Genomic DNA, 21,480 nt, shown 5'->3' with positions numbered 1-21,480 from the left:
TTTGCAACTTTATGAAGTCCCATTTGTCGATTCTTGATCTTAGACCATAAGCCTTTGGTTTTTCTCTTCAGGAAATTTTCCTCAGTGCCCATGTGTTCGAGGCTCTCTCCCAATTTTTCTTCTAATAGTTTGAGTGTATCTGGTTTATGTGGAGAACCTGGATCCACTTGGACTTGAGCTTTTTATAGGGTGGTAAGAATGGATTGATTCTTCTACATGCTGACCACCAGATGAATCAGCACAATTTCTTGAAACTGCTGTTTTTTTCCCACTTGATGGTTTTAGCTCCTTTGTCAAAGATCAAGTGACCGCAAGTGTGTGGGTTCATTTCTGTGTCTTCAATTCTATTCCATTGATCTACCTGTTTGTCTCTGTACCGATATCATACAGTTTTTTTTATCACTATTGCTCTGTAATATAGCTTTAGGTCAGTGATGGTAATTTCCCCAGAAGTTCTTTTATTGTTGAGGATAGCTTTCACTATCCTGGGTGTTTTGTTATTTCAAATGAACTTGCGGTAATACCTTTCCACTTTGTTTATGACTTTTAAATCTCCATAATTCAATTCAATACAGATATTCATTTTTAATATGTGTATATCAGGGAGTCTTGTGGAAGAGTGGGGGATATAATTGACCAATCTGGAGGGGTCAAGGACACTGCCCAAGACCTACAGGATCAACTAACATGGGCCCCTGGGGACTCATAGACAGTCACAGATACACCCAAACCAGGAAGCATGCAGGGGCTAGACCAGCCCCCCTACACATTTTTAGCAAATGAGCACCTTGGTCTTCATGTGGGATTCCTAACAAGTGGAGTGTGACTGTTTCCATCTTTATTTCCTGTCACTGGATCCCCTCCCCCTACCTGGACGGCCTGGTTGGGCCTCAGTGGGAGAGGATGTACCTAGTCATGATTGTCTCAGAGTGGGGTGATACCCAAGGGGGGGACTTCCCCTTCTCTAAGGAGAAGAGTGGGCAACAGGGAAAGAGATTTGTAAGTGGGACTTCAAGGAGGGAGCAGGCTGTGATTGTGATGTAAAGTGAGTAAAAATAAGTAAATAATTCTTGGAGAATAACGTGTGTATATTTTGAAAGTTTCCCTTTCAGAAACAAACGTATTAGATACTTAAAGCATGCATTTTTTATTTCAAAATATCTTTATATCATGTTACAAATCTTATGTACCCTTCCCGAGGGGCTGTCATTGCCCTGTATTGGGGTGGTTACAGGTTTGCCCAGTGTTCCAGTTTTCTCTTTGAAGATCATGTAATACTCTTCTTTTCATTACTCCAGACTCATCCCAGATTTTGTTGAGAGGAAAGTCTCATTTTTCAAAGCTGTCTATTTTTAATGAGTAATTTTAAAATTATAAAACTGGGAAATGCAGAAAATTCTAACATACCCTGTCCTCACCCTCTGCAACCTTCATTAATAGATATCCTCTGTCACACTGGTCTGTTTCTTACAGTTTATGAGCCTACATTTTAAATACTGAGTCCATATTTTAAGTTGAGGCTTGTTCTTTATGCCTCTGAGCATGAATCAATTTAATGTCACATACACATATTTTTAGAATGTCATAGTTTCACTGTCTCTTCCTGTCTTTAGTTAGGGTTTTTATTGCTGCAACAAAGCAAAAACAAGGTGGGGAAGGAAATATTTATTTGGCTTACACTTAGAGATCCATAGTCTATCACTGGAGGAAGTCAGGACAAGAACTCATGCCAGACTGGAACCTGGAGGCAAGAGCTGATGCACAGGCCATGGAGGGGTGCTACTTACTGGCTTGCTACTCATAACTTGCTCAGCCTGCTTTTTTTCTAGAATCTAGAACCACTGGCCCAGAGATGGTACCACCCACAATGGGATGCACCCTTCCTCTTTGATCACTAATTGAGAAAATGTCTTGGAGTTGGATCTCATGGAGACATTTTTTTCTCAACTGAGGCTCCTTCCTCCCTGATAACTCTAACTTGTGTCATATGGTACACAAACTCAGGCAGAACAACTGATCCCTTGTCAACCTCACATACAAACACATGATCTTCTGGGCTCCTCCAAAGGGATTAGAGAACTTCTTCATCTCTGCCCTGTATAGCACACATAGCTTATCTTCTGGGTTTCAGATGACTACATTCTATTGTTGCTGATATTCTTGGTGGTCATCCTATGGTACTGGCATCTCTAATAAGCTGTGGTCTTCCACTGCAATTACGCTGCATTTTCACTAATAACCTCTCATAGGCTTTCTTCATGGTGCCAAGCCTCAACTTCTTTGCATGAACCCTTCAGTACTACCACTTCAATGGCCACTAACCAATGGTCTTTCCTGGTCTCTTACAGTGCCAAGCCTCAGCTGCTCTCCATGACTCCTTCATGGCTTTAAACAAGTACCACCTAGATGATTTTTACATATTAGCAAGTCTGGCTGCCAGAATGAGGTACAGCCTTGGCTATCTCTGGAAGACAGCTTCTTTGTGTTTTCTAAAAACGTTTCCCAGAAGATTTCACCTCAGTGATGCCACACTGATTTCTTAGCTTCAGCCAACCAGTATCAATTGTTCCAGAAACACAAATGTTCTACTTTAAGAGTTCTGGTATCTTGTTAATCTCAGTTGATTCTTCAGCTAACAAGAACCAAAGAATCTTAAATCAAAATAACAAATGACCTTAATAGAGTCTTTAATCTTTCCTTTGAAATGTCACATTCTTGCCTTCCAACCTCCTAAGAACATTCCACAGAAGTCTTAACACTTTACAGCTCCTCTAGCCCAAAGTTCTAAAGCTCTTCCACAATCCTCCTCCAAAGATGATCAGTACTGTCACAAAAATACCCCAGTCCTGGTACCAAATTGTTTTAGTTGGGGTTTCTATTGCTGTGATGAAACACCATGAGCAAAAGGCATGATGGGGAGGAAAGGGTTTATTCAGCTTCACATTGCTGTTCATCACCAAAGTAAGCCGGTAAAAATCAACTCTTTGTGGATCTTGCATCAGCTCCTGCCTCCAGGATTCTGTCCTGTTTGATTTCCTGTCCAGATTTCCTTTGGTGATGAACAGTGATTGGAATAAACCATTTCAGCCCTAACTTGCTTTTTGGTCATGATGTTTTCTTGAAGCAATAGAAACCCTAACTAAGACACTTCCCATCCTCTAAATCTAATTTTTTCTTTCTCCTTTCCCATTAGAATCTTTGGAAATCACTGGTAGTTTTTCTGCCTACATAGTCAGAATTTTATAGTATTTTAAATCAGCTTAACTCCTATGAATAATGTGCACAAAAGCTTCTCAATGGCGTTCTGTAGGTTGATATCCAACTTCTTTTTGCTCAATAACAATACCTTTTGGGTGGGCCCATAGAGCCAGAGGACTCTTTAACTAGCATCCCCTGGAAATAGGGTTACAAATGGATTTGTTGGGACCCAATCTGGTCCTCTGGAAAGGTAGAAAATGTTCTGAACTACTGAACAATCCTTCCAGCCTCTCCTCTATATCATTTAAAAAGATTTGTTTTTATTTATTTTGTGTTGTGTGTATTTGAATAGGTATCTTGAGGGTGTAAAGGTCCTTAAAGAGGGTGTTGGATTCCTCAGAGGTAGAGTTAAAGGCAGTTGTGGTAATTCACAGACAGTGGGTTCTGAAATTCAATCTCAGATCCACTTGCTCTTAAATTCTGATCCGTCTCTTCAAGGTCTTAATTTTCTTCTGAATTTACTTTAGGTATCTTAGATCAGTATGCATTCTACCCACCAATTCCTTATTTGTTTGTTTCTATGAAATTTTACAATATATAGTTTTATACAGATATATCTTTGCTAAGAAATTGACTTTCAGTATTACATTTCAATTTTTTATAAAATTCTCTCTTAATTATTAGCTTAATTATTCCTTGTTTCAAAAGTATTAACCTTTCTTATTTTTTGATATTGTTAGTTGATTTTAGCATATAGATCTTCTAGGTCAAAAGTTGTTTTCTCTTCTTGGTTTTCTTTATATTATCCAGTTTGTGACATCCATTTACTTATTGTTGGATATTTATGTAAAATCCAAGATGATCATGACACGATTCTCCTCTTCTAGAAGGAGCTCAGCCTTTGCTCTCAGCTTGATAGAGCACTATCTTGTGCAGTCACTCTAATTTAAACGGTTGCTGAACTGTGCGAAGGTTCTCTTCCAAGCATGACACGTTTCACATTGCAAACATGAATTCTCTGCAGTTGGTTTGAAGGGAGGCCCCAGGCTCTACTCTTTATACTTTGTACAGGATCTCCTTCTGCCTTCAGAGAGTTTTCAAGTTACAGTTTCAGTCTTCTCTCCTGGGTACTGAATTGAGATGTGACAAGGAGAACTGGCCCTGATATCAAGTCTTCCCTTCTCTCAGAGCAATTGAACTACTGTGTATATCATGCACCTGTTAATTACTCATTGTCCAAACTATGTGTAGGACTCAGTTCTCATAATCAGCTTCTGGTTGCTTTGAAAGGATAACATGACATTTAGTCAATTTTTTGTGATTGTTTTCTGCTGTCAGATAATCCATCTAAGTTGGAAGGGAATTCTACCAAACAAATGCTTAATCTTTAATTTAATATTTTAAAATGAATATATTTTGTGACTTTCGGTCATGAAGGAAGAGAGGGAGTATTTCTCCCTAATGCTGGGGAGATTGAACCTAGAGATTTTTACCTTTGAGGCAAATGCCTGCACATCTGTTGGGCTACAACAGCTGTAACAATACTGGATAACAAATCAGAATAGGCATCCTGGCACAAAATGGGTAAGTCATTAGTGTTGTCTGTCAAATTTAAGTCTTTCGATATGTTTAGAAAGTACATTTCTAAGAAAAGAAGTCATCAGAAATTTTCTTTTTTATTTCATTATATCCTTAGGGGGAAAACATTAATTCAGGGAAGTTTGCAAATACTTAAACTCCAGAGGAAAAACACTTGAGATTTAAAAACAAATAAATATTAAACACGATTAATGTTTATGTACACGAATGAAGGAAACCCAGTGAATGCATACTAACTAAAAAGCAACACATATAAATATAGATAGTAGATTATGAACCAAGCTCTTCAATTTTCATATTTTGCAAATATGTCAACAAAGTTTTTTGCAGTTTTATCCACAAAAACTTAACTAGTTGGAAATCACATAGTAAGATTATTTAAGTCATTGAATGTAAGTAATTTATAATTCAGTTACATTTATTATAGTTCAAATCAATTAAGAACCAATATATTAAAGTGAAAAATTTGAGAACTAATAACCAGAATCAAATAGAGTTTTAAAGCTTCAAGAAATTCCTTGGGTCTTTTGAAAGGTGAAGAGCAGCTGCAGGGAAACCAAAGGAAATACGTGTATTAATATAAACCAGAGACAGGGCACAGTGAGTAGCCAGCTTAGAATGTACAGTTTCTGGGGATGTTATCCAGTACCATGCAACCATGCCTTCTGACTCAGTTACTTTTCCTAATTTAAGGATAAAATAGGAAAGATCTGTTTTGGCTCTCAGTTCAAAATTACATGTTGGTAAGGATGGTGAAATACAGGAGCTTGAAGCAACTGCTAACACTGCCTCTCCAGTAGGAAGAAGAAAGCAACAGATACTTGTGCTCTTTGTAACCCTTCGTATAGTCCTAGTGGATGGTGCTGCCCACAGTGGACCTCCTTGGCTGGTCTTCCCACCTAAATTAACCTAAGCAAGAATGATACTTCATAGGTGTGGTTAGAGGTTCTAGATCTCAAGTTGACAACTGAGATTAACTCAAGACCCACAAAAGCTACATTTGCACTTTTATTTCCGAAATACAAGGATGAACAAAAAGTGATTGTTCAACAAAATGAGATCATTAAAGTCTTGATTCTTTGGAAGAACTTCAGTGGTTCCTTTTATTATTCAGATTAGTCTTTAACCAAGATTGTGTCATGCAATTATTTAATAGAATTTGGTTAATTGTTGGGTTGCTTGTATCTTTTTGTTACTTAGAAATGTACGTAGGGCCTGACAGACATGCATGGTCGACCACTGGTTGTGCTTTTAGAGTCTTAACACTTTTATTCAGTGACAGAGATGACAAATTATATACAATGTTACCTCTTTAATGTTTACAAGTGAGCTTTAAACTTTTTAATATAATTCATAGACCAATGTTCTAGATATGTGGTGAGCAAAATATTCTATATGCTAGCATATATGGTTCTTACAAGAATAAAAGTTCACAACTCAAATGTATTAATACAGTGATTGCTTGTAGTTCCGAAGACACATATGTTCATAGACACTAAGAGTAACTAAAAGGAATTTCAACTGCCAGTGAGGCTCACTAAAAAAATGTATGGTTAGCATTTAAGAGTTCTTATGTTTAATACACAGTAGCAATAACACAAAATGAAAGACATGCAAACAGCTGAGCAATAGAAACTTGGCATTATGCACTAAAAAGTCAAGTATCAGCACTTGGGAGACTGGGATAAATGGATGTGTATCAGTTTCAGGCCAGCCTGGTGTTATAGTGAGTTCAAAGATATCCAGAGCTACATAATGAGACCCTGTCTAAAGGCAAAGCAAAACAAACAAAACACCAACCAGGCAGCCAACCAACCAAACAAACAAACAAAAAACCCACAACCAGGTAAAGTAAAATAGATTTTTGTGTGTGTGTAATACTTGAGTTAAAGTAAAACACAAGTTGTAATATACAGTATATGTATATTGTGTGTTTTGTAATGTGTTTTGTAAATTCTTAATATTCATTACGCCTGAAAAGGTAATTATAGTGGATACCAAGAATGTAAGAAAAAACAATTTTAGTAATGAAGGACATGCATATGTTTTGATTAGTGTCAATACTTAGAAAATGATTCACTTTTCTAGGAGAACCATATTGCAATGGAATTGCTAAAAACAAATTCACTGAAACACACACAACAGTTAACTGAATACAAAGCTATCCCTGCAGGGGGTGCTTTCCTTCACTTCTCTCCCAGAATCCTGAAGCATCACGTTGGGAATCATGGGTTTGAGAAATTTGAACTCACCAGACCTAGAGTCTCCTGACAGACACACATTATACTGATAGCTCTGGGACAGGGTCCCCATACCACTGACATCCACCAGGTGACCAGGAAAGTGGCCCTCAGGCACAGAACAGACACCCAAAGAGGCTGCCCTGGGCCTCCTGCAGAGCCTCACCCCCACGAACAGCAGCACAGACAAGAGGAAGAGAGAAGACACAGAAGCCAAGGCAATGACCAGGTACAGCGTGAGCACCTCTTCATCCCCGTGAATGGGGTCATGCTCCACTTCAGGCAGAGGCAAATAGGGCTGAGAGAAACTATTCACCAGCAGCACATGGAGTGTGACACTGGCAGAGCGCGGAGGCTCGCCATTGTCCTTGACCACCAGCAGCAGCCTGTGCTTGGGCACATCGCGCTCGCTCAGCAGCCTGGTGGTGCGCACCTCGCCATTGTGTGCCCACACGCTGAACAGCCCGGGCTCGGTAGCCTTGAGTAACTGGAACGACAGCCAAGCATTCTGGCCTGAGTCGTGATCCACAGCCACTACCTTGGTAACCAGGTAACCAGATTCCGCCTCCCTGGGCAGCAGCTCTGTGCAAGGAGCAGAAGTATTCTGCAGTGGGTAGAGCACGATGGGGTCATTGTCATTGTTGTCCAGCACCACCACGTGCACTAGAACCTGACTGCTGAGTGCAGGATAACCGCCATCTGTGGCGCCCACTTGGAAGTCGAAGGCCTGCAGGGACTCATAGTCCAGTGCCCTTAGAGCAAACAGCTGTCCACTGTCAGGGTTAATGGAGATGAGCGAGGAGAGGGCTAGCTGCTGGTCTTGGAGTTGGAGCAGTGAGTAGGTGATATGGGCATTGGAGCCTGAGTCTGAGTCTGTGGCGGTGATGGTGCCTATGTGCAGGGCGGGGCTGTTGTTCTCTTGCACAAACAGGTTATAGGACGTTTGGGTGAAGGCAGGGGCATTGTCGTTGATGTCGGACACTTGCACTGTTACTGTATGCTGTGTGGTGAGCCTGGGTGTGCCCAGGTCTGAGACCGTGATGGTGATGTTGTACTCAGCTCTGTTCTCTCTATCAAGTGGCCCTTCAGTCACTAACGTGTAATAATTCTCAAATGTGGGTTTCAGGAGAAATGGGATATTGTTCGGAATAGAACACACCATTCTTCCATTGTCCCCCGAATCAGAATCAGAAACACTAAAAACAGCAACTGCAGTCTCTGCGGAATTTTCTGGGACCAGGACTGTGAGCTTCCTAATTGTCAACTCTGGGGCGTTGTCATTCACATCCAACACCTGGATAGCCACAGTGCATTTTCCTGAAAGGTCTCCTCCATCTGTGGCTGCGATTTCTATGTTATAACGGCTTATTCTTTCAAAATCTAGCTCTTTGCTCAGACGGATTTCTCCAGTGATTTCGTCTATTACAAATGGCTGAGAATCTCCATCGCCTTGAAACAGAGAATAGGCCACATTGCCATATATCCCAGCATCTAAATCCGTGGCAGAGACCGTGACAACCAAGGTATCAAGGGGGCTATTTTCGAGAATCTGCACCTTATAGAGTGACTGTATAAACTGGGGGGCGTTATCATTGATGTCCACAACTTCAATGCGAACTGTGGTCGTTCCTGAGCGGGCGGGGCTCCACCATCCAGAGCAGTGAGGGTTAAAGTGAGCTTAGGCTGCTCCTCCCTATCCAGGGCTCTGTCCAGCACCAGCTCTGGGTATTTCCTGCCATCTGTGCGACTGTGAGTAACGACGTGGAAATGGAGGTTGGGACTCACTGTGTAGTTCTGAATAGCGTTGCTGCCGATGTCAGGGTCCTGGGCTGCTTTCAGGGGAAACACAGTTCCTGTCTGGGAGCTCTCAGGGATTTTTAGAAGCATTTCTGTGTCAGGGAACTCTGGAGAATGATCGTTTATATCTGTGAGCTGCAATTCAGTTTGAAAGAACTGTACAGGGTTTTCCAGTATGATCTGGAAGTGCAGCACACAGGGTTCTGTCACCCCACAAAGCACCTCGCGGTCTAGTTTTACCTTTAAAAGCAAATTCCCAGTCTCTGCATCCAGCTGCAAGAGCTCTTTGTTTCCTTTGTAATGGATTTGAGCTCCTCTAGTGGCCAGTTTCCCCACCTTGAGCCCAAGATCTTTTGCCAAATTAGCCACTAAGTAACCACTCTCTGTTTCTTCTGGCATGGAATATCTAATGGCCTCAGAGCCAGACTTCCACAGTAGTAACAATATAGTAAGAAAAACGACTTGCCTTTGCTCTGGCATTTTTGCTAGCGCTGTCTCCATTGTTCAGATTCAGTCCAGAGGGTGCTGCTTCAGGTTGCTTACAATCCACTTGTGAGGGTCCGCGAAGATACTGGAGTAAATCCGATTAGGAACACGCCTTCTTCCCCGATTCTTCCATCAACCCTAACTTACTACTGTCTCCTTTAAACAGCTGCCATAGTTCTGCTTCTTGGCTTAATGAGATGTCTTCCTGGGCGGTCTGAAGAGCTCATTCTTGACACTCTTAAGCCTGCAGCGCCACCAAGCGTCCTTATTTGCTTTTGCACATCATTTTCATTATAAATTTAAAATTTGGTGTGCTTCTTTATACTTTTAGTTTACACACACAGCCTGAATTGTAAGCTCAGTTTTTATCAACGGAAAGTTCTAATATTAATTTTCTGAATTAATTTTTGAGTATTAGAATAAATTTTATAAAATATTTTTATTATATATGACTATAAAATCAATACATAAATTATTACATAAACACGCAACTTCTATCCCAGTTATATTTCAGCAAAATGTGTTTTAAATGTATACGTTGAAAGATCTGATATTCACCCAATGATGGAGCTACTCATTTTACTTCCTTAGACACTCTTTGTGCTGTAAAGGACATAGGGAATTCTTCATCGATAAATCCATGAGTTATTTTTTAATTTTATTTCTCTTGGATATTTTTTGTATTTCCTTTCAACTGTTATGACATTTCCCCCTGCTTCTATGAGGATGTTCCAACTCCCACCCACCCACCCACCTCAGCCTAAATGCCCTGGTATTACCCTACACTGGGGAAATGAGTCTTCACAGGACCAAGGACTTTTCCTCCCATCGATGTTGGACAATACCATACTCTGCTACAGATGTGACTGGGGTCATGGTTCCCTCCGTGTGTACTCATTGGTTGGTGGTTTAGTCCCTGGGAGTTCTGGTAGGGTCTGGTTGGTTGATATTGTTGTTCTTCCTATGATGTTGCAAACCCCTTCAAATCCTTCAGTCTTTTCTCTAACTCCTCCAATGGAATCCCCTTGTTCAGTCTAATGGTTAGGTACAACCATCCTCATCTGTATCAATAGGACTCTGGCAGAGCCTCTCAGGAGACATATCTGGCTCCTATCAGCAAACACTTCTTGGCATCAGCAATAATGACTGGGTTTGATGGCTGCATATGGGACAGATCGTCAGGTGAGGCAGTCTCGGGATGACCTTTTCTTCAGTTCCTACTCCACTCTGTTCCTGTATTTCCTCCCATGAGTATTTTGTTCTCCCTTCTTAGAAGAAATCAAGAATCCATATTTTGGTTTTACTTTTTGAGCTTCATACATTCTATGAATTTTCTTAGGTATACCAAGCTTTTGGTCTAATATCCACTTATCAGTGAGTGCATACCATGTGTGTTCTTTGGTGACTGGTCTACCTCATTCAGGATGATATTTTCTAGTTCAATCCATTTGCCTAAAAATTTCATGTGGTCATTGTTTTTAATGCTAGAGTAGTACTCCATTGTGTAAAAATACCACAATTTTTGTGTCCATCCCTCTGTTGAGGGACATCTGGGTTCTTTCCATCTTTTGGCTATTATAAGTAAGGCTGCTATGAACATAGTGAAGAATGTGTTCTTATATGTTGGAGAATATTTTGCCTGTATGCCCAAGGGTGGTATAGCTGGGTCCTCGGGTAGTACTATGTCCAATTTTCTGAGGAACCACCAGACTCATTTCCAAAGTGGTTATACCATCTTCAAATCACACCAACAATGGAAGAGTGTTGTTCTTTCTACAGTTCCTCATCAGCATCTGTTGTTACCTGAGATTTTGATCTTAGCCATTCTGACTGGTGTGAGGTGAAATCTGTGTTGTTTTGATTTACATTTCCCTGATGACTAAGGATGTTGAACATTTCTTTAGTTGCTTCATGGCTATTTAAATATTCCTCAGTTGGGGATTTTTCTTTAGCTCCGTACCCCATTTTTAATAGGTTTATTTGATTCTCTGGAGTCTAACTTCTTGAGTTCTTTGCATATATTAGGTATTAGCCCTCTATCACGTGTAGGAATAGTAAAGACCTTTTCCCAATCTGTTGGTTGCCATTTTTGTCCTATTGACAGTGTACTTTGCCTTACAGAAAGCTTTTCAATTTTTTTTTGCCTTCTTTTTAAGCTTTTCAATTTTATGAGATCCTATTTGTCTATAATTGATCTAAGGGCCTGAGTCATTGTTGTTCTGTTCAGGAAATTTTCCCTTGTTCCTATGTATTCTTCCCCACTTTCTGTTCTATTGGTTTGAGTATATCTGGTTTTATGTGGAGGTCTTTGATCCACTTGGATTTGAACTTTGTACAGTGTGATAACATAAGGTTGATTTACATTCTTCTGCATGCTGACTTCAAGTTGAACCAGCACCATTTGCTGAAAATGCTGGTTTTTTTCCCCATTGGATACTTTTAGTTCCTTTGTCAAAGATCGAGTGACCACAGGTGTGTGAGTTAATTTCTGGGTTTTCAATTCTATTCCCTTGATCTATCTTCCTGCCTCTGTACTAATACCATGCAGGTTTATTTTAGCACAAATGCTCTGTAATACAGCTTGAGGTAAGGGATGGTGATTCCCCCAGAAGTTCTTTTATTTTTGAGAGTAGTTTTCCATATCCAGGATTTTTTGCTTTTCCATTTTAATTTGGAAATTGCTCTTTCTAATTCTATGAAGAATTGAGTTAGAATTTTGCTGGGGATTGCATTGAATCTGTAGATGGCTTTTGACAAGATGGCCATTCTTACTATATTAATCCTGCCACTCCATGAGCATGGGAGATCTTTCCATCTTCTGGATCTCCTTCAATTTCTTTCTTCTGAGACTTGAAGTTCTTGTCCTACAGATCTTTCACTTCCCTGGTTAGAGTTACCCCAAGGTATTTTATGTCATTTGTGGCTATTATGAAGGGTGTAATTTCCCTAATTTCTTTCTCAGCTTTTGGTCCTTTGAGTAGAGGAAGACTACTGATTTGTTTGGGTTAATTTTATATCCAGCCACTTTGCTGAAGTTGTTTATCAGCTGTAGGAGTTCTCTGGTGGAATTTTTGGGGTCACTTAAGTATACTATCATATCATCTGTAAATAGTTATATCCTGACTTCTTCCTTTCTGATTTCTATCCATTTAAACTCTTTTTGTTGTTTAATTTCTCTGGCTAGGACTTCAAGTACTATATTGAATGGGTAGGCAAAGTGTGGGTAGCCTTGTCTTGTCCCACACTAGTGGGACAATCTTAGTGGGATTGCTTCAAGTTTCTCTCCATTTATTTTGATGTTGGTCACTGGTTTGCTATATATTGCTTTTATTATGTTTAGGTATAGGCCTTGAATTCCTGATCTTTCCAAGACTTTTATCATGAAGGGATGTTGAATTTTGTCAAATGTTTTCTCAGCATCTAATGAAATGAGCCATGTGCTTTTTTTGTTCCTTGAGTTTGTTTATATAGTCGATTATGTTATTGGATTTTTATATTGAACCATCCTTGCATCTCTGGGATGAAGCCTACTTGATCATGGTAAATGATCATTTTGATGTGTTCTTAGATTCTGTTTGTGAGTATTTTTGCATCTGTATTCATGAGGGAAATTGCTCTGTGGTTCCCTTTCTTTGTAGGATCTTTGTGTGGTTTAGGTATAAGTGTAATTGTGGCTTCAAAGAATGAATTGGATAGTGTTCTTTCTGTTTATATTTTGTGGAATAGTTGGTATTAGGTCTTCTTTGAAGGTCTGATAGAACTCTCCACTAAACCCATCTGGTCTTGGGTTTTTTTTTTTTGCTTTGGTGACTTTCAGTGACTGCTTCCATTTATGTAGGGGTGATGGGACTGTTTAGATGGTTTATCTAATCCTGATTTAACTTTGGTACTTGGTATCTGTCTAGAAAAATGTCCATTTCCTCCAGATTTCCAGTTTTGTTGAGTATAGGCTTTTGTTGTAGGATCTGATGATTTTTTTAAGTCTTATTGATATGTTTTGTTAGTCCTTAGTTTTTCTCACTTTTACATCTTTCTCACTTCAGTTTAGAAGTCAAATAACCAAAACTTACATAGCAAGGATAAGAAATGGTCAGACATGTTCTTTTATATTTCATCATATCCTTAGGGAGAAAACATTACTTCAGGGAATGATGCAAATATTTAAACTCCAGAGGAGTGACTCTTGAAGTATAAAAACAAATAAAGGGTAAACAAAATCAATGTATATTCATTATATACAACCCATTGGCTTGTGTAGTGAATGCATAAAAAGTAAAATATATAACATTTGATCATAAACCAAACATTAGATCATAACCAAACTCAATTGCTCATATTCTGCAAAAAGTTCAACAAAGCTTTCCTGAAGTTGTATTCACACAAACTTACCTACTTAGAAATCACATAGTAAGTTTATTTAGGTCATTGAATAAAAGCAATATATAATTCAGTTAAATTCATTGTAATTCAAATCACTTAAGAACAAATCTTTTGTATATTTTGCAGTAGTCAACACAATTGAAAAGTTAAATTGACGGAGAATATGTCAAAGTTGCACCAAATAACAAATCAGGAATTAGTCAAATATCACTGAAGGAACTGTCTCCCTTTCCATAGCTACAAAACAACATGAAGTGAAATTTTCTGAGCCCTAATACTCAGGATCAAATAGACTGCTGAAATTTCCAGAAATCCCCTGGGTCTTTTGAAAGGTGAAGAGAAGCTGCGGGGAAAGCAAAGGAAATGTGTGTATTAATATAAACCAGAAATGGTGTCAAGGTGAACAGCATGCTTAGAATGCACAACTCTCTGACATGATATCTGCACCATGTGACCATGCAATCTGACTCAGTCACTTTTCCTATTTCTATGATAAAATACCACAATGAAAGTAAATATGGAGGGAAAGATTTGTTTTGGCTCCCAGTTCAGGATTACACCACGATGAGGAGGGTAAAAGACAGGAACTTGAACCAACTGGTCACACTGCATCTCCAGACAGGAAGGAGAGAGCAATGCACCCTTTCACTCAGCCCACTCTCTCCTCTTCATTTAGTCCAGGATCTCAGCGCAGGGAATGGTGCCACCCACAATGGTCTTCCATGGCTGTTCTTCCAACCTCAATTAACCTAAGCAAGATTATCCTTCATAGGTGTACCCAGTAGCTCTAGATCTTAAGTGAACAACTGAGATTAGCACAAGACCCACCAAGGCTACATTTACACTTTTATTTGTTGAACAAAAGGATGAATAAAAAGAAATTATTCAACAAAATCCGATCATTTAAGTCTTGGTTCTTTGGAGGACTTCAGTGGTTACTTCTGTTATTCAGATTAGTTTTAAAATAGGATTGTGACAAGCAATGATTAAACAGAACTTGGTTATTTGTCGGTATGCGTGTTTCTTTGTTACTTGGAATTGTACCTATGACTTGACTGATATGAATGGTCTACTACTGATTGTAGTCTTACTCTCTTAACAGTTTTATTTAGTGACAGAGGTGATAAATTATTAACATAAAATGTTGTATTTTTAATATTGACAAAGGAAATTGCTAAAATTAATATTATTTATAGAACAGTGTGCTAGGTATGCAGTGAGAAAATAATGCAGATAATCTAGCATATGTGGTTCTCATAAGAGTAGAAAGGTCACAACTCTAGTGTCTCAATATTTTAATACAAGAATTGTTTATAATTCAGAAGACAAATATGCTCATGGCTACTCAGAGTAACTAAAATGATTTCGGCTATAATTAAAATCCCACTAACAGAATGTGTGTTTAGTACGTAAGAATCCTATGTTGAATATCCAATAGTAACAAAATAAAGTTAAATCGAGAAATAAAATGCAAGCACCTTGGCCATAAAAATTGAAATTATGTGGTAAAACAGGTAAAGTAGCTGGCAATTGTGAGACAGAGACAGATGGGTGTCTGCTTGAGGCCATCCTGGTCTCCATAGTAAGTTCCAGGACAGCCAAAGCTACATAGTGAGACCTTGAAAACAAAACAAAACAAAACCGGATGACATTAAATTTTATTGTGTAACACTTGAGCTAAAGCAAAACATAAGTATGTCCTAAATATCTATTAAAATTAAAAAAAACTAAGTACAGTGGATATGGAGAAAGAAGTATACATTTTGGTAATGGAGGACATGCATACTCTTTGATTACAGTTTCAATACTTAGTTAAGGCTATTCAGTTTCTTAAGAGAATCATATTGGAATAGATTGGCCTTAAACAAATTCACTGAAGCACACACAGTTAACTGAATACAAAGCTATCCCTGCAATGAAGGACTTTCCTTCACTTCTCTCCCAGGGTCCTGGACCATTAAGTTGGAGATCATGGGTTTAAGGAATTTGAACTCACCAGTTCCAGAGTCTCCAGTCAGACACACCTCATACTGGTAGCTCTGGGACAGAGTCCCAGTTCCGCTAACATCCACCAGGTGGCCAGGAAAGTGGCCCTCAGGCACAGAGCAGACGCCCAATGAAGCCTCCCTGGCCCTCTTGCACAGCCTCATCCCAATGAAGAGTAGGACAGAGAAGAGGAAGAGCGAAGACACAGATGCCAAGGCAATGACCAGGTACAGTGTAAGCACATCCTCATCATCTTGCACAGGATCTCGCGCCACCTCTGGCTGAGGTAGGTATGGCTGTGAGAAGCCATCCACCAGCAACACGTGCAGCGTGACTGTAGCAGAACGCGGAGGGTCCCCATTATCCTTGACCACCAGCAGCAGCCTGTGCTTGGGCACATCGCGCTCGCTCAGTAGCCTGGTGGTGCGCACCTCGCCATTGTGCGCCCACACGTTGAACAGCCCGGGCTCTGTGGCCTTGAGCAACTGGAATGACAGCCAGGCATTCTGGCCAGAGTCGCAGTCCACAGCCACCACCTTGGTGACCAGGTATCCTGGCTCTGCCGCTCTGGGCAGCAGCTCGGTGCAGGGCACAGAGGCGTTCTGCAGTGGGTAGAGCACGAAGGGCGCATTGTCATTGTCGTCCAGCACCACCACCCGCACCAGAGCCTGACTGCTGAGTGCAGGTGAGCCATGGTCTGTGGCACCCACGCTGAACTCGAAGGTCTGCAGGGTCTCATAGTCGAGTGCCCTGAGCATGAACAGCTGCCCATTTTCTTGATTGATGGAGACCAGAGAGGTGAAGGCCAGCTGCATATCATGGAGTGGCAGTAGCAAGTAGCTGATATGGGCATTAGCGCCAGTGTCGGAGTCTGTGGCGCTGATGGTGCCTATGTGCAGGGCAGGGCTGTTGTTCTCGTGGACCAACAGGGTGTATGAGGTTTGGTTGAAGGCTGGAGCGTTGTCGTTAATGTCCGACACCTGCACTATTATGGTGTGCTGGGTTGTGAGCCTGGGTATGCCCAGGTCGGAGACAGTGATGGTGATGTTGTAGTCAGCTCTGCTTTCTCTATCAAGTGGCCTCTCTGTTACTAAAGTATAATAATTCTCAAATGTGGGCTTCAAAAGAAATGGAAGTTCGTTCTGAATAGAACAAACAATCCTTCCATTTTCCCCAGAATCTGGGTCAGAAACACTAAATACAGCAACTACAGCCTCAGGAGCATTTTCTGGGATGGAACTATTGAGTGAAGATATGGTGAGTTTAGGGGCGTTGTCGTTCACATCCAGCACCTGTATAGCTACATTGCATTTTCCTGAAAAGCCTCCTGGGTCTCTAGCTACAATTTCTATGTTATAGTTTGGAGTTGTCTCAAAATCCAATGTCCCTTTAAGACGAATTTCTCCTGTGACTTCATCTATTTCAAACGGTTGAGATAGTTCACCACCTTGAAACAGAGAGTAGGTTACAGTACCGTGTATCCCAGCATCTAAATCTCTGGCAGAGACTGTGGCGACTAAGGCATTGAGGGGACTGTTTTCAGGAATCTGCACCTCATAGAGCGACTGGTCAAATTTGGGCGGGTTATCATTGATGTCCACAACTTCAATGTGAACTGTGGTGGCTCCTGACCTGGGCGGGGTGCCACCATCCAGAGCAATGAGGGTTAAAGTGAGTTCAGGCTGCTCCTCTCTATCCAGGGCTCTGTCCAGTACCAGCTCTGGGTATTTCTTGCCATCTGTGCGACTGTGAGTAATGACGTGGAAATGGAGGTTGGGACTCACTGTGTAGTTCTGAACAGCATTACTCCCTATGTCAGGGTCCTGAGCTGCCTTCAGAGGAAACATGGTCCCTGGCTGGGCGCTCTCCGAGATTTTTAGAAGCATTTTTCTGTCGGGGAACTCTGGAGCATGGTCGTTTATATCTGTGAGCTGTAATTCAGTTTGAAAGAACTGTACAGGATTTTCCAGTATGATCTGGAAGTACAGCACACAGGGTTCTGTCGCCCTACACAGCACCTCACGATCTGGTTTTTCCTTCAGGATTAAATTCCCAGTCTCTGCATCCAGCTGCAAGAGGTCTTTGTTTCCTTTGTGATGGATTCGTGCCCCTCTAGTGGCCAGTTCTCCAACACTGAGCCCAAGATCTTTTGCCAAATTAGCCACTAAGTAACCACTCTCTGTTTCTTCTGGCATTGAATATCTAATTGTCTCAGCGTCAGACTTCCACAATAGCAACAATATAGTAAGGAAAATGACTTGCCTTTTCTCTGATGCGGTCTCCATTGTTGAGATTTAGTCCAGAGGGCGGTGCTTCTTCTAGTCAGTTTCAGTCTACAAAAATCTTTTGGTAAAATATCCTTGAATTTAATCTTTAATGCCTCACTGTCCGCAGAGCTTTCTCCCCTAGATCACACCCCAAATCCTTCTTCTAGGGAGTAGATAGCGCTCTGTTTTCCAGCTTTCCTGGCTTTCTGGGTAGCTGCAGAGCCCATAATTCTCTTTCTTAGTAGACAGCGCCACCACGCGTCCCTTTTCGTGATTGCATATAGTTTAGTCTCGAATTCTAACCAGTTTTGAGATACAGGTATAACCAGTAGTTTATTTATTCCACCTCCTAAATACTAAATATATCAGTAGTGCTAAGCATACCTCTGCTGGGCTAAAACTACGTGGAAATACATTTGTAATAAAATCTGTTAATATTGTATACTAATCTTAACAGGATTCTTTTGAAAATATAAAAAACCCTTTTTATGGGCTTATAATTTATTAAGCTAAATGTTTCTTATTAATTTTTCCCAGAAATAATTGAATTTTATACATTTTTGGTAATATAGGAAATACATTCAGAAGGCACACAACAGAAATAAGTCCCATGGTTAATATGTTCATACAAGCAGAACATAAAGGAAACCTAAAATGTACCAAATTCACCATGCTCTCTGTTGCTATTACTTGATGGTCAACCCTACAAAGGCAGCTTACTGACAGCCACCATTACACATGACTCATCTTTCTTAGGAGTTTTATGAAATGGGTTTATAGATTATAGATTATCCTCTCTTGTGCTAGTTGAATTTGTAAAGTTATATGTGACAAGTTTTTCTAACTCCCTTTCTCCCCATTGTTTTATATAACTCCTCTGTAGACGTATGCCTTGATTCAGTTTGCAAACTATGTTATTTTTCAGTTTTGAATTTTGTTAAAGGGTAATGCTATGAGCATTATTATACTCACCATTGTATGCAATATGTATGTATTTATTTTGAACTTATTTCTAGGGATTGGGCTATTGTGTTTAGGCTTTGATTTTTCACAACCTACTTTTAATAAGGGTACTTAAATGCTTTATCCTCCCTTCTAGCCATACACCGACCAGAGGTAGTGGAAAAGAATGGTTAATAGGGTGAAGGAGGACATGGACCTGCCTAGAATCAGTTCTTTGAAGCTAATCCAATCAGCATTGTCAGGATACCAGCAATTCAGTTCACACAAATCAGCAGTGGTAGCTTGATCCACTCCCAAACACCATTCATGAATCAGGAATGGCAGTTTGATCCAGAGGAAACCTCAAGGCTCTGCCAATTGGCCCAAGTTTGAAGTGTCAAGAAGCTACTACAACACCACCAGAAATTCTTTGATGCAGTTCTCTCCATGAAATCACAACAATGATCAGCAAAGATAGGCAAGGAATACCACTGCCACACAGCCTGGTCCACTTTCTGTCTGGTTATATTTATACTCTTTCCAAATGTGTTCTCTCAAGCATCCACTCTAGCAAAACATCTCCTGCACCTTTTCTGAGTAGCAACCAGAAAATCACCACATGTCTGTTCTCAGCAAAACATCCTCCCACATGTCTGCTTCAGCAAAACATCTTCTCATAAGGTTGTTTCCAGGAAAACATCACATGACACAACTGGGTCTCCAAAGAAACCAGAAATTTCCATTTCAATTGTGCAGTAAAATATAATTCACCACAGGGCACTAGTTCAACCATGTTCATAGCAGTTTTAGTCGTAACAGTCTTGGAAACAAACTAGATGGCCCTCATCTCAAGAATGGAAAATGAAAAGGTGATACTTTTACACAATAGAATATTACACTACTATTAAAAAGAATATGATAAAATTTGTAGGCAAATGGATGAGAACTAGAACAAACATCCTGAGTGAGGAAACCTAGACCTAGAAAGACAAAATGGTATGCACTCACTTATAGGGGACATTAGATGTACAGGACACCCATGCTACAATCCACAGACCCAAAGAGGCTAAGGAACAAGGAGGGCTCAAGGGTTTGCATGAATCTCCCTGGGAAGATGAAATAGGATAGATATGGAAGGTGGACTGGAGGTGGGTAGGGACAGGAACAGGGGGATCAGGTGGGGGAAGAATGGGGGAGAGAGTTGTGGGAGAGAATACTGGAATGGAGGTTGGCATTTCAGAGGTGAGAAAGAAACCTAGTGCAATGAAACCTCCCAGGAATCTATGAAGGTTACAGTAGCTAAGACTCTGAGAAATGAGGGCTACAGATCCTGAACCAGCCATCATCTGTAGCCAGGCAAAATGTTCAGTGAAGAGATTGGGGTAGGTCATCAAACCTTTGACCTACAATTTGTCCTGCCTGAAAGATGGCTGGTGTAAAGGTAGAACAGTAATGGTGGGAATGGCCAACTTTTTGATGGGTCCATGTTGAGACCCCTACTGTGAGATTGGTGCCTAGCCATTGTCCTTAGAGAGGCTTTATCAAGCAACTGATGGAAACAGATGCAGAGACTCACAGCCAAACACTAGGCTGAGTTCAGGGACTCCTACTAAAGTAGGGGAGGAAGGATTATAGGAGCCAGAGGGGTCAAGGACACTACAAGAAAACCAACAATCAACTAACCTGGGCTCACAGGGGCTCACAGAGATCTTCCTGCCTCTCAGTACTGGATTCAAAGAACTGCATCACCACAGCCCAACTAACTTTATTTTTAAAAAAGGATTTATTTTTATTTTATTCTTGTGTACAGCTATGTGACTGTATGACAAATATGTGTAGATGTCAGAAGAGACTACTGGATTCCCTGGAGCTAGAATTAACAGGCTGTCCAATGTAGGTGCTAGGGATGGAAAGTCAGATCCTTTGGAAGAACAGTAAGTGTTCTTATCCACTGAGCAATCTCAAGCTTCCGTTTACACATCTTTACCACCAAGCCCAAATTGTAAGCTACTTTTTCCTTTGATGTTGTATATTCTGTAGTTTTGGACAAATAGATTGGTTTCCTGGCCTCCAAATTCTTTAAATCTTCCCATTTCTCCCTACCTTTCCTGGATTTCTGGAAATCACTGATATTTTTACTGTCAGCATGGCTCTCTCCTTTTCTAAAATGTCTTGTGAGAATCAAAGAAGGAAGAGTCTTTAGCTTGCCTTCCTTCATTTAGTACATGCACTTAAGTCCTTGCAATGCCATTTCATGAGGAGTTGGCTCTTTTTGATGTTAAACACTTGATTTTCTGCTTCTGCCACAATGTATTTATCCACCGCTCTATTGAGGAATCTCCATCTTTAAATCTCTTAAGTTTTGATGTGTATAAATGTTTCTAAAAACACACATGTTCACATTTTTGTGTAGCTGTGTTTTCCATTTCTTTACATGAACGCTGCAGTGTGTGCATGCTGGACCACATAATAAGAGGACACTCAATGCTGAAGAAACCATTCAACTGTCTTCCAAAGTGGCTACATCAGTTGTCATGCCCATTTCCACGAATCAGAGTTCCAGGTGCTCCCCACCCCCCTCAGCG

At 40.5% G+C, this 21,480-nt stretch overlaps 2 protein-coding genes across 2 annotated transcripts; both read right to left on the bottom strand.

The window, feature by feature from the left end:
* Positions 1-6,570: 6,570 nt before the first annotated feature.
* LOC116884758 (protocadherin-3-like) lies at positions 6,571-9,700 on the bottom strand. The gene is given in 2 exon segments (XM_032885976.1): positions 6,571-8,675; positions 8,678-9,700. Coding segments are annotated over 2 exon segments (2,391 nt in total). The 5' UTR covers positions 9,336-9,700; the 3' UTR covers positions 6,571-6,942.
* Positions 9,701-15,340: 5,640 nt separating this feature from the next.
* LOC116884702 (protocadherin beta-6-like) lies at positions 15,341-19,505 on the bottom strand. Its single transcript, XM_032885890.1, is given in 2 exon segments — positions 15,341-15,618; positions 15,620-19,505. Coding segments are annotated over 2 exon segments (2,382 nt in total). The 5' UTR covers positions 17,972-19,505; the 3' UTR covers positions 15,341-15,588.
* Positions 19,506-21,480: the final 1,975 nt, after the last annotated feature.

The sequence above is a fragment of the Rattus rattus genome, chromosome 15, assembly GCF_011064425.1.
Source record: "Rattus rattus isolate New Zealand chromosome 15, Rrattus_CSIRO_v1, whole genome shotgun sequence".
Taxonomy (NCBI): Eukaryota; Metazoa; Chordata; class Mammalia; order Rodentia; family Muridae; genus Rattus; species Rattus rattus.
This window is presented reverse-complemented; position numbering and strand designations above follow the sequence as displayed.